At 73.7% G+C, this 21,989-nt stretch overlaps 6 protein-coding genes across 10 annotated transcripts in view; 3 read left to right on the top strand and 3 right to left on the bottom strand.

The window, feature by feature from the left end:
- Positions 1 to 555: 555 nt before the first annotated feature.
- Positions 556 to 7,873, bottom strand: DGKA (diacylglycerol kinase alpha). The gene is made up of 17 exons (XM_075525614.1): positions 7,800 to 7,873; positions 7,596 to 7,684; positions 6,823 to 7,404; positions 5,961 to 6,058; positions 4,410 to 4,541; positions 4,185 to 4,317; positions 4,032 to 4,112; positions 3,735 to 3,926; positions 3,507 to 3,626; positions 3,307 to 3,424; positions 1,896 to 2,436; positions 1,508 to 1,599; positions 1,328 to 1,401; positions 1,151 to 1,224; positions 967 to 1,053; positions 796 to 885; positions 556 to 710 (listed from the first exon to the last, which is right to left on the bottom strand). The coding sequence occupies exons 1-17, from the start codon at positions 7,871 to 7,873 to the stop codon at positions 687 to 689; spliced, it is 2,601 nt and encodes an 866-aa protein (XP_075381729.1). The 3' UTR covers positions 556 to 686.
- On the top strand, positions 7,857 to 10,118 carry PYM1 (PYM1 exon junction complex associated factor). Its single transcript, XM_075525490.1, has 3 exons — positions 7,857 to 8,106; positions 8,521 to 8,614; positions 9,217 to 10,118. The coding sequence occupies exons 1-3, from the start codon at positions 7,872 to 7,874 to the stop codon at positions 9,731 to 9,733; spliced, it is 846 nt and encodes a 281-aa protein (XP_075381605.1). The 5' UTR covers positions 7,857 to 7,871; the 3' UTR covers positions 9,734 to 10,118.
- Positions 10,119 to 10,644: 526 nt separating this feature from the next.
- On the bottom strand, positions 10,645 to 13,559 carry LOC142421033 (transmembrane protein 198-like). 2 transcript variants are annotated; one of them, XM_075525472.1, is made up of 4 exons: positions 13,133 to 13,559; positions 12,295 to 12,870; positions 11,697 to 11,845; positions 10,645 to 11,065 (listed from the first exon to the last, which is right to left on the bottom strand). In XM_075525472.1, the coding sequence occupies exons 1-4, from the start codon at positions 13,251 to 13,253 to the stop codon at positions 10,988 to 10,990; spliced, it is 924 nt and encodes a 307-aa protein (XP_075381587.1). In that variant the 5' UTR covers positions 13,254 to 13,559; the 3' UTR covers positions 10,645 to 10,987. The 2 variants fall into 2 exon arrangements, with proteins under 2 accessions (XP_075381587.1, XP_075381586.1); XM_075525471.1 differs by having other exon boundaries at positions 11,064 to 11,628; positions 13,133 to 13,558.
- An 823-nt stretch (positions 13,560 to 14,382) lies between these two features.
- On the top strand, positions 14,383 to 17,614 carry DNAJC14 (DnaJ heat shock protein family (Hsp40) member C14). Of its 2 annotated transcripts, XM_075525443.1 has the most exons (7): positions 14,385 to 14,501; positions 14,746 to 16,023; positions 16,104 to 16,210; positions 16,332 to 16,451; positions 16,578 to 16,738; positions 16,838 to 16,940; positions 17,052 to 17,363. In XM_075525443.1, the coding sequence occupies exons 2-7, from the start codon at positions 14,800 to 14,802 to the stop codon at positions 17,278 to 17,280; spliced, it is 1,944 nt and encodes a 647-aa protein (XP_075381558.1). In that variant the 5' UTR covers positions 14,385 to 14,501; positions 14,746 to 14,799; the 3' UTR covers positions 17,281 to 17,363. The 2 variants fall into 2 exon arrangements, with proteins under 2 accessions (XP_075381557.1, XP_075381558.1); XM_075525442.1 differs by lacking the exon at positions 16,838 to 16,940 and having other exon boundaries at positions 14,383 to 14,501; positions 17,052 to 17,614.
- Positions 17,615 to 18,608: 994 nt separating this feature from the next.
- ORMDL2 (ORMDL sphingolipid biosynthesis regulator 2) lies at positions 18,609 to 21,167 on the bottom strand. Of its 3 annotated transcripts, none has more exons than XM_075525499.1 (4): positions 21,031 to 21,167; positions 20,392 to 20,566; positions 19,423 to 19,566; positions 18,609 to 19,159 (listed from the first exon to the last, which is right to left on the bottom strand). In XM_075525499.1, the coding sequence occupies exons 1-4, from the start codon at positions 21,114 to 21,116 to the stop codon at positions 18,947 to 18,949; spliced, it is 618 nt and encodes a 205-aa protein (XP_075381614.1). In that variant the 5' UTR covers positions 21,117 to 21,167; the 3' UTR covers positions 18,609 to 18,946. The 3 variants fall into 3 exon arrangements, with proteins under 3 accessions (XP_075381614.1, XP_075381615.1, XP_075381616.1); XM_075525500.1 differs by having other exon boundaries at positions 19,415 to 19,566; positions 21,031 to 21,165; XM_075525501.1 differs by having other exon boundaries at positions 21,099 to 21,117.
- SARNP (SAP domain containing ribonucleoprotein) overlaps positions 21,092 to 21,989 on the top strand; it is a 32,216-nt gene continuing 31,318 nt past the window's right edge. The window contains exon 1 of the mRNA XM_075525498.1: positions 21,092 to 21,360. Coding sequence (XP_075381613.1) covers positions 21,325 to 21,360 — 36 coding nt within the window. The 5' untranslated portion in view covers positions 21,092 to 21,324. The remainder of the gene's footprint in view (positions 21,361 to 21,989) is intronic.

Here is a 21,989-nt window from a genome sequence, read left to right as displayed (position 1 = left end):
CCGCCGCCCTCCTCGCTTCCCCCAGCGCCCGCTTGGTCTCGCCCCAGAGGTTGGAGCCTCCGTGCATGCTGGGGATGTTCAGCACCGCCAGCCCCGCCAAGGCCCCGCTCAGGTCCAGGGGGGTCCCGCAGCACTGGGGGGACACGTCAGGGGGGGGGACAGGGCAGCCCCGGTGTGTCCCCCCCCCGCCCGGGGACGGGGGACCCCTCACCTCCACGCTCAAACACTCCTTGAGCTTCTTGCAGGTGGCGAAGATGGTCTCGGAGGTGGCGAATTCGAGGTACCACAGCTTGTTCTTCATCCTGGGGGCGGGGGGGGGGGGAAGACGGTGTGGGGGGGACGCGGGGAACGCGGGGGGACGCCACGGGGACGGCCCCGTCCCCCACCCACCTGCTGTTGAACTTCTCCGGGTACTTCTCCCGCATGACGTGGAAGCGGTGGGCGATGGAGGCGTCCTGGGGGGGGCAAGGGGGGGGGGTGTGAGGTCCTGGGGAGGGGGTGACGTGTGTGTGCGTGTGCGTGTCCCCGCCGCCCCCTCGCCCCACGCACCACCCCGATGGAGAAGTAGTTGTTGATGATCTCGTAGGGCACCGGGTCCCCCGCGGCCGCCGCGTCCTCGGGCAGCACCTGCAGCCGCCATCGGTCCATCTGCACCGGGCTGCTGCCCTCCACCTCCCGCAGGATCTTCACCAGGTCCTCCCCGGCGTAGCCTGCCACGGGGAGGGGGGTCGTGGAGTGGGGGGCGCCGGGGGGGGTGCGTGTGCCCCCCTCCACCCCCCGTCCTGCCCCACTCACCTCCCCCCCAGCGCAGGCAGCGGGCCAGGTCGTTGCCCGTCCCCAGGGGCAGCACGGCCACGGGGGGCCGGCGGGGCAGGTTGGCTTTATCTGCAAGGACAAGGGGGGGTCGGGGGGGGTCAGGGGGGTCGGGGGGAGCCGGCACCCCCCGAGGGGGTGGGCAGCACCCACCGATGGCATCCAGGATCCATCCCACGGTGCCGTCCCCGCCGCACACCAGGATGCGAAAATCTGGCACGTCCCGGAAGAAATTGAGCCTGGGAGGGAGAAGGAGGGGGGGGGTGGGGTGTCAGGGCAGGATTGGGCCCCCCCAAGGACGCCCCACTGCCCACCGCCCCCCCGGCCCCGCTCACCCCGGGGGTGGGTCCTCCCTGCTGCAGGTTATAAACCTGCCGGGGGTTGAGCAGGTACTGGAACTTCCGCAGCACCCTGGGGGGAGAGGGGGGCTGGGGGGGCTGGGGGGGCCGGGTGGCCGCCCCTCCCCGCAGGGCTGCCGGAATGAGCCCCCTCGGTACCCCCGGCCCCCCCTTACCTCTCCCCCTGCTTCCCTCCGCTCTTGGGGTTGACGAAGACGAGGAGCGGGTGGGTGTCGGGCACGGGGCTGACCTGCGGGGCGGGGGGGGGTGAGGGCTGCGCCCCGGCCCCCCGGGGACGGCGGGGGGGGCACGGGGGGGACACGGGGAGACACGGGGGGGGGGGGGTCACAGCTCACCCGCAGCGCCTGGCCCTCGGGGGGTGGTGAAGACCTGCGGCGTCTCCTCCACCCGGCGTCCCGCTGCCGTCCCTCTGGCTGTCCTGCCTCTCCTGCGGGCACCGGCAGCAGCCCCGGCTCAGGGGGGGGGTGCTCGGCGGGGAGGGGGCGGGGGGGGGCAGCCTCCCCTCGGGGGGGCCCAGCAGCACCCGGGGGAGCCCCCCCAGGACCCCACTCACCAGCAGGACGGGGGTAGATGGCGGCGGGGGGGCAGGACGTGGTCCCGCAGGACCCCGCAGTCGCAGGCGGGGGGCACGAGGGGCAGGCACTCCTCGTGGATCTGGGGGCAGAGCGGGGTGAGGGCGGCCGGGGGGGCGGCGGGGGACCCCCCCCCACGGGGAGCACCCACCTTCAGGTGGCACCAGACGCAGTGCAGCCCCGTCAGGCTCTGGAAGCTCTTGATCTTCTTCTGGCACTTGCCGCACTTGCCGGCCTCGCAGCCGCCCTTCACCCAGACGTGGGCCTGGACCTGGGCACGACCCCCCCCCCCCCCCGCGTCACCCCCACGGCGGGGGTCCGGGGGGCTCGGACACTGGGTCCCCCCCTCTGTGGGGGCGGGGGTGGGCGGGGGGGGATGGGGAGGGTGGACGGACGGACGGACAAATGCGCAGACGGATGGACGGCTCGGCAGAGGAGCGGACGGACCTGGACGAGGGACAAGCCGAGAGGCGGAGGGAGAATGGCTGGGTGGGTGGACGGGCGGGTGGAGCAACAGGCAAGCGGAGGGACGGACAGGCGGACGGACGGACAGACAGGTGGATGGACAGACGGACGGACAGGCGGACGGACGGCCACTCACGCCGGCCCTCCTTGCGGGACTTGGCGTAGGTGCTGATGCAGCTGGGGGGGGCCCGGCAGGGCGCAGCGCTCGTGGACCGTGAACTTGCAGACTGGGGGGGGGGGCGTGGGCGTGACGGGGATGGGTGGGGCAGGGGCGGGGCTCAGGCAAGGCCCCACCCCCACGCCCGACTCCACCCACCCCCACCCCCCCCCCGGCCAATCGCACCACCACCACAGCCGGCCGGGCAGCCAATGGCAGCCCGGCCTCACAGCTCACTGGCTGGCTTGGAGGTGGGTGGAGCTTATGCGCTGGCCACGCCCATGTGGGTGGGGCAGGGCGGAGCCTCCTGCAACAGCTGGATCCGGAGCATCCCGGTCCTGGTCCCACCAGCGCAGCCCCGGCCCCCCCCCTGGCTCCGGCCCCCCCCCGGCCTGGTCTGACCCCCACCCCCGGTCCCCCACCACAGCCCTGCCCCATCCCGTCCCCATCCCATTGCCACCCCCCGTCCCCCTCCTGTCCCTGTCCCCCCTCCCGTCCCTGTCCCCCTCCTGTCCCCGTCCCCATCCCCATTGCCACCCCCGTCCCCCTCCCGTCCCCCGTCCCCATCCCATTGCCACCCCCGTCCCCCCTCCTGTCCCTGTGCCCCCTCCTGTCCCCGTCCCCATCCCATTGCCACCCCCGTCCCCCTCCTGTCCCTGTCCCCCCTCCTGTCCCCGTCCCCCCTCCTGTCCCCGTCCCCATCCCATTGCCACCCCTGTCCCCCCTCCCATCCCTGTCCCCATCCCATTGCCACCCCTGTCCCCATCCCGTCCCCGTCCCCATCCCATTGCCACCCCTGTCCCCCTCCTGTCCCTGTCCCCATCCCATTGCCACCCCTGTCCCCATCCCGTCCCTGTCCCCACCATCCCATTGCCACCCCCATCCCCATGCTGTCCCTGTCCCCCTCCCTGTCCCCGTCCCCGTCCCCGTCCCCGCTCACAGGTGCAGCACAGCCCCTGCTTGCGCAGCCCCACCAGCAGCGTCTCGCACACGTTGCAGTACGCGGGGCGGTTGAAGTGCTTCAGGCGCCACATGTGCTGCCCGTCGTCCTTCATGTGCTGGGGGGACGGGGACGGCGTCAGGGGGGCCCGGCCAGGCGGGGGGGACACGGGCCCGGCGCGGCGGCGCCCCGGCACTCACCGCCTCCAGGCCCAGCAGCACCAGCAGCGGGATGTTGGTGACCCCCCCGCGGAGCCACTCGGCCAGCGACACCGTCCCGCTGCCGTCGTAGTCGATCTCCCGCATCATCTCCTGCAGGATCTGGGGGGGGGACGCGGGGCTCAGGGGGGGGGGACACGCGGGGCTCGGGGGGGGGGGGGGGCGTGGGCGTGCAGCCCCCCGCCATCCCGGTGTCCCGGCTCCGCTCACCGGCTTCAGCTCGGTGACGTCCCAGTCCAGGTACTGGGCCACCCGCATCATCTGGGTGATGATCCGATCCACCTCCTGCGGGGAGAGGGTCAGCGCGGGGGGGGGGGGGGCCCGGCCGCAGCCCCCCCTCCCCGCTGCTCACCGAGCTGTCCAGGAGCCCGTTCCCGTCCTTGTCGTACAGCTTGAAGGTGACTGTGGGGGGACAGCGGGGTGAGGTGACCCCAACCCCGGCTTCTCGCCAGGTCCCTGGGGACCCCCGAGCCCCCCCCCCCGCCCCCCCGGAGCCCCCCCACTCACACTCCAGCTTGTCCTCGGGGCGTCCCCCCTCCAGCAGCGAGAAGTAGCAGGAGACGTCGTTAATGCAGACGAGGTCGCTGCCTGCGGGGAGAGACCCCGATGAGACCCCCGGGGCGCCCCGGCCCCCCCCCCACCCCCCCGGCCCCCCCTCACCCGCCCGGCTGCCCGGCGGTGCCGCAGCCCCGCTCTGGAAGGAGGCGAAGAGATTGCGGCAGAGCGGCTCGGGGATGTCGTCCGCCTCCAGGTAGCTCCTCAGGAACAGCGTGAACCCCTCGAAGTCGACGCACTGGGGGGGCAGAGTCGGGATGGGGGAGCCCGCGTGCAGCCCCCCGAATCGGGGCCGTCCCCGGGGCCTCGCGGGGGGTGCCGGGGCCTCACCTCTCCCTGGCGGTGCCGCGACAGGGCCCCGCCGCTGTCGAAATCCTGCAGCACGTCCTGCACCTTCCTGCCGCTGTCTGGGGACAGAGGGGCCGGCCAGGCCGCTGCAGCGCGTGCACACGCGTGTGCCCCCTGTCCCGACACGCGTGCAGGCCGGCAAGCTCCTGCCGGCACGCCGGGGAGGCTGCCGCGTCAGGCGCACCCCCGCGTGTGAAGCTGCTGCAGAACACGCGCCCGCACGCGAAGCTGCCCCGGTGCGCGCACGCGCGTGCGAGGCCGCCCCCGCGCGTGCGGAGCCGCCCCCGCGCGTGCACGCGCGGGCAAAGCCACGCCCACGCATGCACAGACGTGTGAAGCCACCCTCATATATGCGCGTGTGCAGAGCCTCCCCCACGCGTGCACACAGGCGTGTGAAGCCACCTCCATGCACGCACACAGGCACGTGGGGACACCTCATGCACGCACACGCATGTAGAGCCACCCCCACACATGGGCAGACATGCAGAGTCACCCCCACACATGCACACGCATGTGAAGCCACCCCCATGCACGCACACACGTGCAGAGCCTCCCACGCACATACACACAGGCGTGTGAAGCCACCTCATCCATGCACACGTGTGTGAAACCACCCCCGTGCATGCACACGCGTGTGAAGCCAACCCCATGCATGCACACAGGCATGTGAAACCACCCCCACACATGCACACACGTGTGAAGCCACCACCATGCATGCACACGTGTGTGAAGCCGCCCCCATCCATGCACACACATATGAAGCCACCCTCACGCATGCACACAGGCGTGTGAAGCCACTCCCACACGCACACATGCGTGTGAAGCCAACCCCATGCATGCACACAGGTGTGTGGGGCCACCTCATGCACACACACGTGTGCAGAGCCTCCCCCACGCATGCACACATGCGTGTGAAGCCAACCCCATGCACGCACACAGGCACGTGGGGACACCTCATGCACGCACACGCATGCAGAGCCACACCCATGCATGCACAGACATGTGAAGCCACCCCCATGCATGGACAGACATGCAGAGCCACGCCCACGCATACACACGCGTGTGAAGCCACCCCCATGCATGCACATGCGTGCAGAGCCACTCCCATGCATACACACGCGTGTGAAGCCACCCCACGCACGCACACATGTGTGAAACCACCCCCACACATGCGTGTGAAGCCACTCCCAAGCACGCACACATGTGTGAAACCACCCCCACACATGCACACACGCGTGTGAAACCACCCCCACACATGCACACACGCGTGTGAAACCACCCCCACACATGCACACGCGTGTGAAGCTGCCCCATGCATGCACACGCATGCAGAGCCACCCCATGCATGCACACGCGTGTGAAGCCGCCCCCACGCCTGCACACACACACGTGAAGCCGCCCCCACGCATGCACACGCGTGTGAAGCCGCCCCCAAAGGTGCACGCAGGCGTGTGAGTCCCCTCCCATGCAGGCACACGCGTGTGCGGGCGCACACGGGGTCCCCCCCGTGTTTCTCCCCCCCCCCCCACTCACAGTCCAGGTACTTCTGCAGCTGGGCAAACTCCTGGGGGCTGAGGGTGGCCCAGTCCTGGCTCTCCTCCATGGCTGTGACACGGGGGACACCCACGGCTCTGCGGCGGGTGACGGGAAAGGGGGTGCGTTGGGGGCGTCCGCCCCCAACGCACCCCCTTTCCCGTCACCCGCCGCAGGTCAGGCCGCACACGCCAGCGTCACGCGTGTGCGGCCCCGCCGTGGGGCGGGGGGGGGGGGGGGGGCTGAGCTTTGAACCCCAGATGGGGAGCGGCACCCATGGGTGACGGGGACACGGCGGGGTGCCACTGTGACACCTCCCCCGGCTGGGTGATGCCCCCCCCCCCCAGATGTGAGCCAGATGTGGGGGTGACAGCGGCTGCGGGGCTGTCCCCGTCCCCCCGGGCACCCCGCGGCACCCACGGGTGGCACCCACGGGTGGGACCCCGCTGGCCCCGCTCGGGGAACGCCCGCAGGGCTGCTCGGGGGGGGGGGCGAGACGCTCCCACCCCCGTGGGGCTCCCACGGGGCTGAGTCACGTCGGGACCGGGACCCGCCCCGCCCCGAGCACGGGGGGGGGACACGACCGGGAGCGGGAACGGGAGCGGGACCCCCCCCCATCCTCCCCCCGGACCGGGGGACACGAGGACCCCCCGGGAGCGGCACCGGCCGCCCCGTCCCTGCGCTCGGGCATCCCCGGTGCCTCTTCCTTCTCCTCCCCCCCCCCACCCCCCACCCCGGTACACCCCGGTACGCCCCGGTGCAGCCCGGTACAGCCCGGTACGAGCCGTCCCGCTCCATCCCATCCCGCCGGACCCCCCCCCGTCGCACCCCGCCGCCCCCGGTGCCGCTGCCCGGCTCGTACCTGCCGGGTCCCGCGGCGGCTGCTCCCGGCCCGGCCCCGTGACATCACGGCCCGGCGGGGCGGGGGCGGCACCGGCCGCACGTGCCGCCGGGGAGAGGCGGGGGGGGGGGGGGGGGGAACACGGACACGGACCCCGACGGCGGCGGGGCGGCACCGGGCGCGCTGCCCGCAGCCCCGCCCGCCCGGGGGGTCCGGTGCACGCCCACCCCCTCTTGCCCACGCAGCCCCCGGGCCGGGGGGCAGAACGGGAGGGGCCACCCCCGCCTCCCCCCCCCCGCTTGGAAATCCCCCGTGGCGGCTGCGTGGGCGGGAGGCGGTTGCCGCCGCGCCAGCTACCGAGGCGAACGAAGCCTCCCCCCCCCCCGCCGCGCCCCGCTCCGTGGGGCCGGGTGCCACATCCGCCGCGGGTGGGTCGAGGCGTGGGGCCCCCAACCCCCCCCGGGGGCTGCCCCGGCCCCTCCCGGGCGCTGAGCGTGGGGTCCCCCCGTGTGTCCCCCTCCCCCGTGTGTCCCCCTTCCCCCGTGTCCCCCTCCCCCGTGTGTCCCACTCCCCCGTGTCCCCGGCGCTGGGGCGCGGCGGGGCCTGACACCGAAAGCGGCCGTGAGAGCGGGCGGGGGCCCCGGCGGGGGGGACACACGCGACCTCACGGACACACACGACCTCGAGCGGCCCCGGCCCCGCCGCGGGGGCTGAGCCCGGCCCGGGGGGGTCCCCATCCCGGGGGGGGCCGGGGGAGGCCCGGGGGCCGCGCTCCCCCCCCCGCGCTGCGCCACTTCCTCCGCCCCGGCGGCATCTCGGGGTGCGATCGGGGGCGGCGGTGGCGGTTTGGGGGTTCCCGTCCCGCAGGCGCTCCCGGGTGGAGCTCGGGGGGGGGGACACACAGGTCCCCGCTGGCCCCAGCCCAGGGCGGCCCCGCCGGGGGGGGGGGACGGGGGGACGCGGCCGTGGCCCCGAGGGACGGGGTCGGGCTCGGGGACGCTGCGGCCGCCACGGCGAGGGGCCCCGACCGCGGGCAGGGCCGGGCCTCGCGCCCCCGGCCTGGGGTCGCCATGGCAACCCCGTGCCTCCGGGGGCGGGCTCCCCCGGTGCATGCCGGGAGTCGTCCGTCCGTCCGTCCCCCCCCCCGGGGCGCTGCCCCTTTAAAAACAAAATGGCCGCCCGCCCCGCCTCGCCCCTCTGCAGCCACGCCCGGCCGCTGCCGCCGCCACTTCCGGGGCGGGGCCGGGAGGCCGGAAGTGTGTCGCGCTCGCAAGATGGCGACTCCCTATGTGACTGACGAGACCGGTGAGTGCGGCCCGGCCCGGCGCCGTGGGGCGGGCGGCTCCCGTGGGGCTGGGCCCGGCCCCCGTGGGGCTGGTGTCCGCCCCGGATCTGTAGGGCGGGGCCCAGCCCCGGTCCGTGTGGGGCTGCGCCCCCCGGTGCCCGTGGGGCCGGCTCTCTCCCCGGTGCCCGTGGGGCCTCTCCCGTGCCCCGTCTCCGTGGGGCAGGGCCCGTCCCCTGCCCCCTGCGGGGGGGCTCCCCTCTCCCTGTGGGGCTGGGCCCGCCTCGTCCCCCCGCCCTGGTGTCCGTGCTGTCCCGCTGTCCCCACCCCAGTCCCGGGCCGGGGCGGGGGGGGGGGCCCTGTGGGGTGTCCCGGGCCCCCCGTGGGGTGCGTGGGGCGTCCCGGGGCCGCCAGCCGACGGCGCCTTGGCCTCGCAGGGAAGTACATCGCCTCCACGCAGCGTCCCGACGGCACCTGGCGGAAGCAGCGGCGGGTGAAGGAGGGATACGTGCCCCAGGAGGAGGTGCCGGTGTAAGTGGGGCCGGCGGCCGGGGGCAAGGGGGTGTCCCCTGGGCGGGGGGGGGGGGGGCTCCCGGCTCCCCCTCCGGAGCCGGGGTCTGCCGCGCGCGTGAGGGGAGCGGAGCCGCCGCAGCGTCCCGTCCCGTCCCCGCGACTCCCGGGGCTGCGCGTGCCGGGTTGCGTCTTGAGGTCTCAGTCTCTTTCCAGGTGCCCGAGCAATTCCGACCCCCTCACCCTTACCCCATAAGCCGTATCCTGCCGGTACGTATCCACTCCCGCCCCCGTCCTCCGCGGGGCGGCCGCGCGGGTCCGGGCTGTCCCGCGGACGCGAGGAGGACCCCGAGCGGAGACGTCCGCCGGGGCGCGGAGCTCGGCAGCGGTGGGTGACCCGCTCCGAGGGCGGCTGCTCGCCCGCTGCCTGGCGGAGGGGGCAGAGCCCGCAGGTCCCCCCGGCCCCGGGGCAGAGCCGGCCCCGGGGGCTGCTCCGCGTCGGAGGTTTTGCCGGAGGCACCGAGCGTTCCTGGGGTTCGGTGATGGGGTTTTTGGCACCGCGCTGGGGCCCTGCGGAGGGATGGCGGGGGAGAGGCGCCTTCACGCGCTCTCGTTCTGTGCAGGTACGAGAATAAATATGTGAAGTTTTTCAAAAGCAAACCCGAGCTGCCCCCGGGGCTGAGCCTGGAGGCCGCCGCGCAGCCCGGCAAGCAGCCCGGCAAGGCGGAGAGCGGCGAGACGGGACTGTCCAAGGCGGCGAAAAGGAACTTGAAACGCAAGGAGAAGAGGAAGCAGCAGCAGGAGAAGGGGGAGCGGGAGACGGACGAACTGATCCAGGCGCTGGAGAAGGCCTCTCTGTCGGGGGGCGGCGGCGGCGGGGACGAGGGGCCGCCGGGGGACAGTGGGGCGGCCGTGCCGCAGCCGGCCTGTGGCACCAGGGCCCCCGCCGAGGGGGAAGCCCCCGCCTCCGAGAAGAGCAAGAAGATCAAGAACCTGAAGAAGAAGCTGCGGCAGGTGGAGGAGCTGCAGCAGCGGCTCGACTCGGGGGAGATAAAGCAGCCGACGAAAGAGCAGCTGGAGAAGCTGGGGCGGAGGAAAGCCTTGGAGGAGGAACTGCGGGACCTGGAGCTGGACTTGTAAGGGGCGGGCGGGGGGATTCGGGGGGCGCGGGGACTCGGGGGGGGGGGGGCGCGGGCGGCGTCCCCAGCGCGCAGGCTGCCCGGACTGAGCGCCCGGCCCCCCCGGCCCCGGGGATTCGGTTTGGGCGGGTGCTGTCGGTTTTTTTTTTTCCAGAACAGTTGTTCCCAGCTATCGGTGTTAGAAACCCGGCGACTCTCAAATACCTCTCTCCTTTTTTTAATTTTATTTGGGGGGGAGGGGGGGCCGGGCAGAGCCGTGCTGCGTCCAGGGCGGGGCAGCGGCCCCCCCGCCCGATCTTCCCCGGCCCCTCGTGTTCTGTGTTGCGGCCTCCCTCTTCCTTTATTTTTAAAGATCATGCAATAATAAAATTGCAGTAGTGACCCGGCGCCGGGACCTCGGTTCCGCCTTTCCCTGCGCGGGGAGGTCGTGGTGACGGCAGAGCCCGGCGCTGCCCGCCCCAGCAGCCGCTGAGCCCCCGGGCGGGGGGTCCCCCCCAAACGGAGCCGCCGGCCGGGCGACTTTGGCGCGGCCGAGATCGCCGAGGCCACGAGGTGCGGGCACCCGGTGGTCCGAGTGTCGGGGCGTCCCGAGCCGCGCCCCCCCGGCCGGTGGCTCCCCCCGGGGGTGCCGATGGGGGGCGTCCCTCCCCAGGGCTTTCCGGGGGCCTCGGGGCCGCCGGGTGCCTGGACGCGGCCGCGCTGCGGCGTGGACGATCCCCTCGACCCGAGGACGCGGGAGCGCGCGCCGGGGGTGGGAGGATAAGGGGGGGCGGGGGGGGGCCGGGGGGTGCTGGTGCCTGCGGAGCTGCCGGAGGAGGGCAGGGCGCACCCGGCCGGGGCCGAGTGGCATCAGACACAGGGAGGCTTGGCCCGGCGGGGACCCCGGCACCGACGCGGCCCCTCCCGCCCCCCGGTGTCACCCTCCCCGGCCCCCACTGCGGCCGCCATGGCCCCCAGCGCCCCGCGGTAGCAGGACCCCCCTCTTCCGAGGCGGGGATCTGGGGGGTCCCCACCACCGCCCGCGCCCCCCTCGCCTCCGGCCGCAGGTGGCGAGGTCTGATGGAACCGGGGGGGCTCACGCTGGGCCCCCCGTGACGCGCTTTAATGCGGCAGCCCCGGTACAAGCCCTGCACGGGCGGGGGGGCCCTTCCCAGGGTGGGGGCCACCGTGGTCCTTCGGGGGGCTCGGGACAGGGCTGGGGGCTGGGGAGCCCCGCGGTGGGGTCAGACCCCCCCCCCCCCCCCCCGCGGTGGGGTTAAGGCTTTCGGGACCCCCGCAGTGGAGGGGGGAGCTGGGCCGGGCCCCCAGTGCGTGTGCAGAGTTTGGGTAGGTCCTACAAAAATAAAAGTGGGGCTTTATTTTTCAGGGGGTCTCCTCCGGGGCTGGGAGCTGGGCAGGAGCTGGGGTGCGGAGGTGGGGCTGCCCCCCAGGCTCTCCCCTCCATGGGGCTGGCGAGGGGCGGGGGCTGCAGGGGGCATGGGGGCAGGTTAGGGGGCAGGCTGCAGCGGAGCAGGTTATGGGGCTGGCAGCTGTGGGGCAGGTTATGGGGCTGGCGGCGGTGGGGCAGGCAGCAGCGGGGGGGCACCGGGTTTGCCCCACCACCAGGGGACCCCCCAGCCCCCACGTGCCCTGAAGCCCCGCCTCCCCCAGGCCACACCCCCGGGGGGCGGGGCACAAGGCACCTAATTTGCCTATTTAAAGGGGCAGGCACAGTGGGAGCGGGGGGGCCCGGGGGCCCCCCAAGGCACATCGGTGGGGCGCGGGCGCTCAGGGGCGGCGGCGGGGCGGGGGGGCGGCGAGGGGCGCGGCGGAGCCGCAGTCGGCATCGGGGGCGGCGGCGGGGCCCGGCACGGCGCCGCTCTCCAGCTGCCGATCCCGCAGGCTCCGGATGTAGCTCTGGGGGGACACGGGGGTCAGCGCGGCCCCGCGGCCGCGGGCACGGCCCCGCCGGGGCGCGGACTCACCGGGGCCAGCACGTCGCCCGCGTAGCGCTTGACGGGGGGCGGCTTGCGGCGGTAGGTGCCCTCGGGGGGGGCCAGGCTCTGCCGGCGCTTGGCCTCCTTCTGCCGGATGCGCAGCAGCTGCAGCCGCTTCTGCCGCCGGCTGAGGACGACTGCGGGGAGCGGGGGCTGAGCCCTGCCCCGCGTCCCCATCCCCGGTGACACCTCCGTCCCCGTCGCCTTCGGCGTCCCCCTCGCCATCGCCACGGCCATCTCCGCCCCCGTCCCCGCGGCCGTGCCCGTCACCGTCCCCATCGCCACCTTCTCCATCCCTGCCCTGTAGCCGTCCCGTCCCCGTCTCCTTCCCCGCCCCGTCCCCGTCCCCATCCTCATCCCCACCGTCCTCATCCCCACTGCAATCCCCACCCCCCCGCCATCGCCATCCTCATCCCCGTCCCCATCTCTTTCCTCGTCCCATCCTTGCCGTCGTCCCTGCCCCATCCCCATCCCATCCCCGCCCTCGCCCCCACCATCCCGCGTCCTTCGCGCTCACCCACGCGCCGGGACGCCCTCCCCACCGCCCCCCGGGGTGCTCCCGCCGCCTCCCACCGCACCCGCTCACCGTCGGTGTGGGAGAAGCCGTCAGCCGTCAGCTTCCACTGGAGCAGGACGGCGAGGAGGCTGAGCGCCGGCCAGGCACCCAGCACCACCCAGCTGTGCCAGCACAGCGGCCCTGCTGGCGCCAGCCGCAGCCGGTCGTAGACGTAGAGCACCAGCGCCAGCGCCTCCACGAAGTAGTCGGCGCAGACGACGACGACGGCGGCACCGAAGACGGCGGTGGAGAGGACGGTCAACGCCTTCGGCCACTGCAGCGCCAGGAGGGCGCAGAGCAGCGCCAGCCCCAGCAGGCTGCCCGCCGGCACCCAGGGGCTCGGCGGCGGCAGCACCGGTGCCGCCGCCACCAGCGCGGCCGTGGCCAGCAGTAGCCCCAGCAGCAGCCCGGTGGTGAAGAGCCCGACGCTGCGCAGCAGCATGGTGACCAGCCCGCAGAGCAGCCCGATGCCCAGGGCGATGCCCGCGCTGGCCTCCAGGCTCAGCTGCGTCTCCAGCACCCGCTCCTTGTAGCACAGGAGGAAGATGACGATGGAGCCGAAGAGCAGCCCCGAGAGGAACATGACGGCCTTGAAGCAGCGGTACCCTGGCGCGGGCGTGGGGCTGTCACCAGGAGCTGCCCCGGCTGTGCCCCCCGGCTGTGCCCCACGGCTGTGCCCCACGGCGGCGTCCCCTGTGCCATCCCTTCTGGCCGTGCCCCGGCCCCCCGCCGTGCCCCCCGCAGCGTCCCTCTCCTTGTCCCCGCCGTGCCCCCCAGCTCTGCCCCCCGTCAATGCCCCCGGCCACGTTCCCTGGCCGTGCCCCCCACCCGGGCCCCCCACCGGGCCCCCCACCGTGCCGGCACTCACCGAAGCAGCCGCAGACGACGCCGAAGAGGGCACCGAGGGCGCAGAGGGCGGCGGGGCCGGGCTCGTAGGGGGGCCGGGGCTCCAGGGCGCAGGGGGGCGCGGGGGGGGCGCCGGGCTCCATCGCCCGGGGGCTGGGGGCTGGGGGCGGGGGGTGCTGAGCCCCCGCAGAGCCCCCCGGCACGCAGCCGCCCCCCCCCCCCCCCGGGCTCTGCGGGCGGTGGGTGAGCACCCCCCTCCCCACACCCACATCTGGCAGCGGCGGCGGGAGGTGGGGGGCACATCTGGGGGGAACGGGAAAGTGGGGGGAGCTGCCGGGGTGGGGAGGGCGGGAGGTGCTGGGGGCACTGGGAGGGGGAACTGGGAGCTACTGGGGACAGCGAGCGGGGGCACTGGGAGGGGAACGGGGGGCTACTGGGGAAAGCGAGCTGGGGGCACTGGAGCTGCTGAGGGGACGGGGCGGGGGGCGGCGCTGCCCGGCGCTGCCGCACTGGGAGCACTGGGAGCGCGGGGAGCGCGGGGAGCGCGGGGGGCCGGGGCCGGAGGGGGCCGGGCGCGGGGTCCGCTCGGGCCCCGCCGCCGCCGCCCCGTCCCGGGACTCACCCGCTCGCTGCCGGTCCCGCGGTCGCGGTGGGGCCGGGCCCGGCCACGGAGCCGAGACTCCGCCGGGAGCGGGGCCGGGGCCGGGGGCGGTGCGGGGCGGGACCGGGAGCGGGGCCGGGGCCGGCGTGGGGCGGGGAGCGGCCGCCGGGGGGTCCCGCGCGGGGCCGGGGCCGGGGCCGTGGGGGCGGGCGGGGACGCGGCGCGGGGCGAGGGCTGCGGCGGCGGGTGGGCCGCGGGACCGGGTCCCGGCGTGGGGCGGGGGCGGGAGCGGGGCGGGGGGGGGGGGGGGCTGCGGGGCGGGAGCCCTCCCGTGGGGCCGGCGGCGGACCCGCGCGGGGCCGGGACGCGCTGCGGGGCAGGCACCGCGGCCCCACTGCTGCCGTCCCGTGGGGCAGGGCCGCTCGTGTGGGGCCGGCAGGGGCGCGGCGTGGGGCGGGGTCCCGCGTGGGTGTCGCCGCGGTCCCCCCGGTCCCATCCCCCCCGGCCGGGACGGAGCCGCCTCGTGCGCGGGCGCGTGACGGGGTCAGCGCAGGACGCGCGGGTCCCGGCCGGGGCGGCCGAGGGTTTCGCGGCGAGGGGGCGCTGCCCCTTTAAGGGGCGGGGCGCAGGAATGACGCCCGCCCCCGCGCCAGGCCCCGCCCCCGGAAGTGGGAGGTGGCGGCGGCGGCGGGCGGGCGGAAGGCGGAAGTGAGGCGGGTGAGGGACCCGGGGGGGGGCGGGAGGCGGCGGCGACCCCCCCCCCGCCGGCACCGGCACCGGCACCGGCGCGGTGAGTCCCCGGCCCCCCCCCGGTCCCGGCCCCCCCCGGGCTCCCCGCCGGCCCCGCGGAGGGCGGGGGGGGCCGCACCGGGACCCCGAGCGGCGGCGGAGCCGCGCCGTTGGGGTGAAGCCCCCCGCGATCGGTTCAGAGCCTCCCGGGGGGGGCGGGCGGGCGTCCCCCGGGCACCCGGAGCCGGGCCGGGGGCGTCCCCGGGGCCGGGCGGGGGCTGCGCTGACCCCGCTCTCGTTCGCAGGCCCGGCGCCATGGCCGTCACCTAGGCCCGGCCGGGGCCAGCGGGGCCGCCGGGATGGAGCAGCTCCGGCGGCGGGAAGCGGCCGCGGCCGAAGGAGGCGACGGCCCCGGCTGGAGCCGGCACCCCCCCGAGGATGGCGGGGGCCCCGCGGGGGACAGCGCTGCCTGGAACGGGAGCTGCGGCCGGCAGCCGGCCGCCGGCCCGGAGGACGACGACGACCAGGACCTGCCCTTCCCCAGCCCCGGCTGCTCCTGCCGCTGCCGGGGGGAGCCGGCCGCCCCCCCGAGCCCCGCGGCCGCGCGGCGGGACGGGTCCTGCAGCCTGGCCTGTCGCAACCGGGCCGCCGCCGCCGCCCCGGCGCTGCCGCCGCCCCGCGGGCAGGAGGAGGGCGAGGAGGACGGGACCGGCGAGGACGGCGCGGGGAAGGGGGGCCGGAGGACGCGGAGGCGTCAGAGGCATCGCTCGGCCCCCAAGGAGAAGGAGGAGGGCGGCCGGCGCGAGGCCGGCGCGGGCAAGCGGCCCCGGCCGGCGCGGAAGAGGAGCCGCGGCGACGGGGCCGGGCCGGAGGAGCCGGCCGGCTGCCGGGGGCTGCCGGCCCGGGGGCTGCTGGCCCAGGCGCTGGCCCAGGCGCGCAGGCTGGGCGCGGAGGCCGGCGGGTGGCTGCTCTGCTCCTGCTGCCGCCTCGGCGCCCGCGACCTGGGCTCGGTGCAGGCCGGCGTGCGGAGCTGGGGCCGGCGGGTGGGCCGGCGGGCCCGGAGCGGCTCCCTGAGGGCGGCCCGGTGGCTGCGGGCCGGGGCAGGGCTCTTCCTTCGTCTGCTCTGGATGCTCTGCGTGCTGCTCCTCCTCCTCCTCACGCTGCTCCTGGGCAGCTTGCGGCTCTGCTGGCGTCTGGGCGCCGCCGCGCTGGCCGCCGGCGTGGATCGGCTGGGCGGGAGCCGGCGGGCGGCCCGGCTCCTGGCGCTCCTGGACGCGGCCGTGCTGCGCAGGACGTGGGGGCTCCTCGGGGAGAGCCGGACGTGCCGCTACCTCTGGGACTGGCTGCAGAGGCGGCGAGCTCCCCCCTGGGCGCCCGGGGGGGGTCGGACAGGCGAGCCGGGGGACGTGGCGGCCGGCCCCGACGGCGGGGCTCCCACCGCCGGCTCCGGGGAGGAGGTGAGCCGCTTGCTGGCCATGGCGGAGGTGCCCGAGGAGGAGCTGAACCCCTTCCAGGTGCTGGGCGTGGAGGCGACGGCGTCGGACGCCGAGCTGAAGAAGGCCTATCGCCGGCTGGCGGTGCTGGTGCGTGCGGGGGGCTCCGGGCGGCCGGTGGGCGTCCCCCACCCCGAGACGCGGCGCTGAGGCTTTCCCGCTCCTCCCAGGTCCACCCGGACAAGAACGAGCACCCGAGGGCGGAGGCGGCATTCAAGGTGCTGCGGGCGGCCTGGGACATCGTCAGCAGCCCGGAGAGGAGGAAGGAGTACGAGATGTGAGTGGGCGTGCGAGGGGACGGGGAGGGTTCGGGGGCACCGGGGCTGCCCTCGCCCCGGGCCGGCCCCCCCCTAACGCGGGGTCTGACCCCGGTCTCCCCCCCCCGCCCCGCCCCGCAGCAAGCGGATGGCGGAGAGCGAGCTGACGAGGTCCATGAGCGAGTTCCTGAGCCGGCTGCAGGACGACCTGAAGGAGGCCATGAACACCATGATGTGCAGCAAGTGCCAGGGGAAGCACAAGTGGGTCCCGAGGCCGCGCTGGCAGCGTGGGGGGGGGGGTCCAAAGCGGGGAGGGGGCGGTGGGAGGAGGGGGAGCAGAGCCAGCGCCGCTCCCGCGGGGGTCGGAAACGCCTGCCCTCGCCGCAGGAGGTTCGAGATGGACCGGGACCCCCTCAGCGCCCGCTACTGCGCCGAGTGCGGCGGGCTGCACCCCGCCGAGGAGGGCGACTTCTGGGCCGAGTCCAGCCTGCTGGGGCTGAAGATCACCTACTTCGCCATGATGGACGGGAAGATCTACGACATCACGGGTGGGTGCCGCCTCCCGGAGCCCCCGCACCGAGCGGGTGCCGCCGGTCGTCGCCCCCTCACCGGGGCGGCGTGACCGGCGGCCGCGTGTCTCTCGGCAGAGTGGGCCGGCTGCCAGCGCGTGGGGATCTCCCCGGACACCCACCGCGTCCCCTACCACATCTCCTTTGGCTCGAGGAGCTCCGGGCCGGGCGGGCGGCAGAGGTCGGTCCCGGTGCGGGAGCGGTGACGGGAAAGGGGCCTGATCCCCGTCCCGGGGCGGGGGGGGGCTCCGAGCTCAGCCGGGCCCCCCCGAACACCCGCTTTCCCCCGCAGGAGCGCCTCCAAGGGCGGCCCCGCGTCGGCTGCCGACCTGCAGGACTTCTTCACCCGCGTCTTTCAGGGGAGCTCAGGACCGATGCCGGGGGGGCCCTTCCCGCCGCCCCCCGCGCCCCCCGGGGCAGCAGCCTCCCCCGGGGTGCCCCCGAGGGCCGAGGGCGCTGCCCCCAGGGGCGACGCGAAGCACAAGAGGCGGAAGAAGGTGCGTCGGCCGTTCCAGCGCTGAGCGGCACCGCGGGGCCGGGCAGACGGTGCTCTGCCGGGCACGAAAAGGGCTCTTTCCAATAAAAAAAATCTATTTTTCTTTTTTTTTTAAAAAAAAAAAAGAGTAATCTCTATATTTAAAAGTAACCAAGGAGTTTGTGGGCTGCCCTGGCCAACGCGAGCAGGAGGAGCTGCGCGTTGCAGCCAGCCGTACCAAAGAGCCCGGCGGGGCAGCCGGCGGGGCCGGGCAGGCAGGTGGGGGCCGGGATGGACGGACGGACGGATGGACGGACAGACCGGCCGCCGGATCTCTTCAGGGTTATTGTAAACGTTCAGGTGACGCCGCTGCAGCTCGTGGGGACGCGGCTGCCGGAGCCGCTCCGGAGGGAAGGGAGCTGCGTCCGGCCCTGGCGTCGTGGGGTCCCTTCCCCTCCGCGCTGGTGCTGGGCGGGGGAGCTTGCCCCCGGGGCCAGAGCTGCCGGCGGCCGCTGGAGGGGCTCACGCGAGCCCCCGGCTGTGCCTCGCCCCGAGGAGCTGCGGCCGGGCCGCCTCTGCCAGCACGGTTTGCGTATTTTTTTTTTTAAGCAGCTTGTTCCTTTTTGCTCGTACAGATCTATTTATTACCGCCTGCGTCCCCTGTGTATTAATATAGCTGCGTACGTCAGCTGCGCTCCTCCTCCTCCTCCTCGCCACACGGCGCTGCCCAGGCGGGACGCCGGTGCCATCACCCGGCCCCCCGCGCTTCTGGCTGTGCCGGTCTTGCTTTTCCTGCTTCACCTTTGCTTGAGGGACCCTCGTCCCCCTCCCCGAGCGCTGGGGACGAAGAGCAGTTTATGATTTAAAAAAAAAAGGGAAGTCAGGAGGCAGGAGCTGGTTAGGGGCCGCTGCTGAAACCTTGAGTTGCAGCGCGAGCGGCTTTTGCCGAGACGCGTGTGAGCATCCGGCGCCTCGCCCAACCTTTCCCGGCCCTCCGAGCCGTAGGCTGGGCGGCTGTGCCGGTCCTTAGCGGGGAGTAACGGCCCTCGGGGGCTGCGCGAGGCTCCCCGGCCTGCGACCGCCCGAGCAGGGCCGAGCCGGGGGCTCGGGGGGCAGCCGGCCTCCCCCCGGCCGAGCTGCCGATCCCGGCCGAGCTGAAACGCCCCGAGAACTTGCTGCTGCAGGCCACGATTGCTTTTCGCTAACCTTTTTGTACTCCCAGAGCAGAGCAGCTGGGTTTTAAATGGCAATGTACCCTTTTCTTATCGCTTTTGTTAAATTAAAAGTATGGTTTGAAGAAGTCTGGCTGGTCTCTGCGGGGGAGGGGTGGGCGGGAGGCGCGAGCCGGGGCCGGTCCCACCGTTAGGATGCCGCTCCAGTCGCTCTAAGTTCTTTATTATGGTGGAAACGTATAAAACATGAGGACGAGGGAGGTGTAGGTGGGCGACTCTTCCCACTGGTCAGCAGTTCTCCCCTCGTAGGTGCTTTCCGCACGGTTACGCGGAGGTTAGCTCGAAGGAAACGCACGTGTGACATGACTGCTCGCTCCGTACCGCTCAGCTGCGCTCCTCTCTTCACCAAAGAGAGAGAACCTAAGCGAGGAGCCCCTCTGAGACGGAGAAGCCTTGCTAAAACCCCGGCTAAAAGCCGGAGCGGTCCCTGTTCCGCACCCAGCCCTCCTCACGCCTCACCCCTGCTCTCCAGCCGGCGCCTCACGCCGCTCCGGCGTCCCCTCTCCGTCCCCGGGCTCCGCTGGAAGCACCGCGCGCGGCGGTGGGTGCGCCGGGCCTCAGTACTTGTTGATGCCAAAGACTCTCACGCCGTGGAACTGGGGCAGCTTGGGCAGAAGGACGCTGAGCAGGGAGGCCGTGTTGATGACGAAGTGCGCGGGGTCGTATTTGGTGTAAAAGCTGGTGAGGAGGTACCTGGGGGAGAGAGGGAGACCCTGGGTGAGCCCTGTGCCGCTCCCACCCTCCCCTCCGCCCGCATCGGGGGGATTTCGGGTGCCTCGCTGGTGCTTCCTGTAGAAAACAGCACCTGGCAGCTGAGGAACCCTCTCCAGCCCCAGGACCCGTCCGTGCCGGGGCGGCTGTGCCGACAGAAGCCCAGCGGTCCCACCGCGTGCCCTGGATGCCCTCCCGAGCCCCCCGTGCCGCCCTGCCTCGCTCAGCGGCACTCACAGCACTACCGGGGAGATGCTGAGGAACTTGCGCGACGAGGTGCACTGCGTCCCGTAGTCTATCTGCTCCCAGTGCGTGAGGAGGCGATCCTTGCCCTGGTCCGGGGTCTCAAAGGGGGTCCCCTTCACCGTGTGCAGCAGCAGGTACATGGCCTGCAGGTTTCAAGGGGAGAGGAGACGTCAAGCAAGCCCGGGACAGAAACGGGCTTCGTGCCTTTGTGCTGTTTCCCGAGCTAAAGATCTTTCATCAGCTACAGCTCCTCCCGCACCGCCAACCCCCCAGCCTTTCCCTCCGTGCCCCGCAGCAACCGGGGGCTTTCTCGTTGTCGTGGTTTAGCCCCAGCCGGCAGCTCAGCCCCCCAAAGCCGCTCGCTCACTCCCCCCCGGTGGGATGGGGGAGAGAATCGGAAGAGTAAAAGTGAGAAAACTCGTGGGTTGAGATGAAGACAGTTTAATAGGGAAAGCAAAAGCCGTGCACGCAAGGAAAGCAAACCAAGGAATTCCTTCACTCCTTCCTGTGGGCAGGCAAGGGTTCAGCCATCTCCAGGAAAGCAGGGCTCCATGATGCGTAATGGTGGCTTGGGAAGACAAACGCCATCACTCCGAATGTCCCCCCCTTCCTTCTTCTTCCCCAGCTTTATATACTGAGCATGACGCCGTATGGTATGGAATAGCCCTTTGGGCAGTTGGGGTCAGCTGTCCCGGCTGTGCCCCCTCCCAGCTTCTGCTCCTGGCAGAGCAGGGGAAGCTGAAAAGTCCTTGACCAGTGCAGCAACAACTAAAACATCTCTGTGTCATCAACACTGTTTTCAGCACAAATCCAAAACATAGCCCCATACCAGCCACTATAAAGAAAATTAACTCTATCCCAGCTGGAACCGGGGCACTCGTAGCCCGGGGACACGGAACCGTACCCAGCGAACGCCAGCCCGCGTGCTCTCCCGCCCTGGGAGAAAAGCGGGCCGAGCTTTGACTAACCAGGTTGTGTATGACGTTGGTGAGCGTCCAGACCACAGGAACGCTGAAGAACGGGATGCTGAGGAGAACGACGTGGAGGACTCCCACGGAGATCACATACGCCAGCCAGATCCCCCGGCTGTTCATCACCCGCGTGTTGGGGTTCACCTCGCTGTGCGCCACGCCGACGTTCATCCTGGAGCAGACAGGCGGAGGCTTCCAGAGCTCTCCTCAGAGAGGCTTCCCCAAACCTCTGCAATTCCCGACCCAGTCAGGGCTCTCGCCGTAGCCCCAGATCCCGCGGCACCTCGCACCCCGGCCTTCCCAGGCCTCCGCGCGCCCCTGACGCCAGCCCCCTCGCAGCGACCCCGCGCCCGCCTTGAGGACAAGGGAAGGGAGCGACCCCCGGCCACCAGCCACGCTGCCAACAAAGGCAGAACCACCCATAACGGGGCTCCCCGCTCCCCCACCGGGCAGGGAGGCAAACACCCCCCCCCCCGTCAGCTCGGCTCCGCGGCCCTAAGGCACGCGTGGGGCCGGGAAACCACCACAGCCCCCTCCCCGGGGCCGGGGACGCCTGCTGCCCTCAGGGCCCGGCCCCGCCGCCGTGGCCTCGCAGCCCCGGCCCCTCCCCGGCCTGGCCGCCCCAGCCCGGCCCACCCGCCGGCTCCGCGGCCGTTGCCAGGACCCTGCCCGCCCCCGGGCTCGTCTCCAGGAAGTCGGCGCACCCGGCCCTCTCTCTCCATTGGCCGCTCCGCCCGTCGCTCAGTGCCGCCCCGCCCCTCGCGCGCTGGCAGGCCAATCGCGAGCGGAAGGCGCGGGGTGAGGACTGGCCAGTCGTGAGAAACGGTGTTGGGAAGTGGTTTGAAATCGCCGGTCCAGGAAGCTCGGCGCTGATTGGGCCATGGGCGGTCGGCGGGGGCGGGGTCGGCAGCGGCCTGCGGGGGCGACAAGATGGCGGCGGAGACTGTGGAGCTCCATAAGCTGAAGGTACCGGCCGAGCCGCCGCGGCCTCGCGCCCCTGCAGCGGGGGCCCCGCCGGGAAGGGCCGCGGCCTGGCCCGGTCTGGACAGCCGGGGGCCGCGGGCTCCCGCCGCCGCCGCCGGGCCCGGCCCGGCCCGGCCCGGCCCGACCCGACCCGACCCGGCCAGGCCAGGCCAGGCCAGGCCAGGCCCGGGGGGCAGCGCCTGCCGCTGCCCGGAGCCGCGGCCCTGCGGCCGGGAGCCCCTCGAGGCTGCGCTCCCCGCGGTCCCGGCCCCGCTGGGCCGCGCACGCACGTGGGAGAGCTCCGCCGGCCGCCCCGGGCCCGGGGCTGTCCCGGCAGCGTCCCCGCCTCGCGTAGGGCCGGCGGCGGTCACGCCGCCTACCCGGGTCCGCCTCCATCCCGCCCGGGAACCGCGTTTCTCGGCGCTGCCCGCCCGCGGTGCCTGGGGATGCGCCCGCGCCCCGGGGCATCGCCGCCGCCCTCCGCTTGCTGCGGGGCCTCGGTCGCGGCGGCCGGGCCGGCCTGCGGCAGGCGCTGGCGAGGGATCCTCCTCCGGCGGCGGGGACAGCCAGGCTGCCCGGGGAAGCACCGGGGGTGCGGCTGGTGCTCGAGACGGGGAGGAAAAGCAAACCGT

This window comes from Mycteria americana, chromosome 26 (genome assembly GCF_035582795.1).
Source record: "Mycteria americana isolate JAX WOST 10 ecotype Jacksonville Zoo and Gardens chromosome 26, USCA_MyAme_1.0, whole genome shotgun sequence".
NCBI lineage: Eukaryota > Metazoa > Chordata > Aves > Ciconiiformes > Ciconiidae > Mycteria > Mycteria americana.
Note: the sequence above shows the minus strand (reverse complement) of the source record. Positions and strands in the feature narration are given on the sequence as shown.

What these genes read in the sequence shown, in the direction of transcription:
- ORMDL2 (XM_075525499.1), bottom strand. Translation starts at nt 21,116, where the DNA reads ATGGAGAGAGAGGGCCGGGTGCGCCGACTTCCTGGAGACGAGCCCGGG. An exon ending in CCAACGTCATACACAACCTG is followed by an intron (nt 19,567 to 20,391) that starts GTTAGTCAAAGC and finishes TGAAACCTGCAG; the next exon opens with GCCATGTACCTGCTGCTGCA. An exon ending in AGTTCCTCAGCATCTCCCCG is followed by an intron (nt 19,160 to 19,422) that starts GTAGTGCTGTGA and finishes TCTCTCCCCCAG; the next exon opens with GTACCTCCTCACCAGCTTTT.
- DGKA (XM_075525614.1), bottom strand. Translation starts at nt 7,873, where the DNA reads ATGGCGACCCCAGGCCGGGGGCGCGAGGCCCGGCCCTGCCCGCGGTCG. An exon ending in GCAGGGGCTGTGCTGCACCT is followed by an intron (nt 2,437 to 3,306) that starts GTGAGCGGGGAC and finishes CCCCCCCCCCAG; the next exon opens with TCTGCAAGTTCACGGTCCAC. An exon ending in GCAGGGAGGACCCACCCCCG is followed by an intron (nt 1,054 to 1,150) that starts GGGTGAGCGGGG and finishes TTCTCCCTCCCA; the next exon opens with GGCTCAATTTCTTCCGGGAC.
- DNAJC14 (XM_075525442.1), top strand. Translation starts at nt 14,800, where the DNA reads ATGGAGCAGCTCCGGCGGCGGGAAGCGGCCGCGGCCGAAGGAGGCGAC. An exon ending in AGGAGGAAGGAGTACGAGAT is followed by an intron (nt 16,211 to 16,331) that starts GTGAGTGGGCGT and finishes CCCGCCCCGCAG; the next exon opens with CAAGCGGATGGCGGAGAGCG. An exon ending in AAGTGCCAGGGGAAGCACAA is followed by an intron (nt 16,452 to 16,577) that starts GTGGGTCCCGAG and finishes CCCTCGCCGCAG; the next exon opens with GAGGTTCGAGATGGACCGGG.
- LOC142421033 (XM_075525471.1), bottom strand. Translation starts at nt 13,253, where the DNA reads ATGGAGCCCGGCGCCCCCCCCGCGCCCCCCTGCGCCCTGGAGCCCCGG. An exon ending in CGTCGTCTGCGGCTGCTTCG is followed by an intron (nt 12,871 to 13,132) that starts GTGAGTGCCGGC and finishes CGCCCGCGCCAG; the next exon opens with GGTACCGCTGCTTCAAGGCC. An exon ending in CGGGCGACGTGCTGGCCCCG is followed by an intron (nt 11,629 to 11,696) that starts GTGAGTCCGCGC and finishes GTGTCCCCCCAG; the next exon opens with AGCTACATCCGGAGCCTGCG.
- PYM1 (XM_075525490.1), top strand. Translation starts at nt 7,872, where the DNA reads ATGGCAACCCCGTGCCTCCGGGGGCGGGCTCCCCCGGTGCATGCCGGG. An exon ending in CTATGTGACTGACGAGACCG is followed by an intron (nt 8,107 to 8,520) that starts GTGAGTGCGGCC and finishes TTGGCCTCGCAG; the next exon opens with GGAAGTACATCGCCTCCACG. An exon ending in CCCCAGGAGGAGGTGCCGGT is followed by an intron (nt 8,615 to 9,216) that starts GTAAGTGGGGCC and finishes CGTTCTGTGCAG; the next exon opens with GTACGAGAATAAATATGTGA.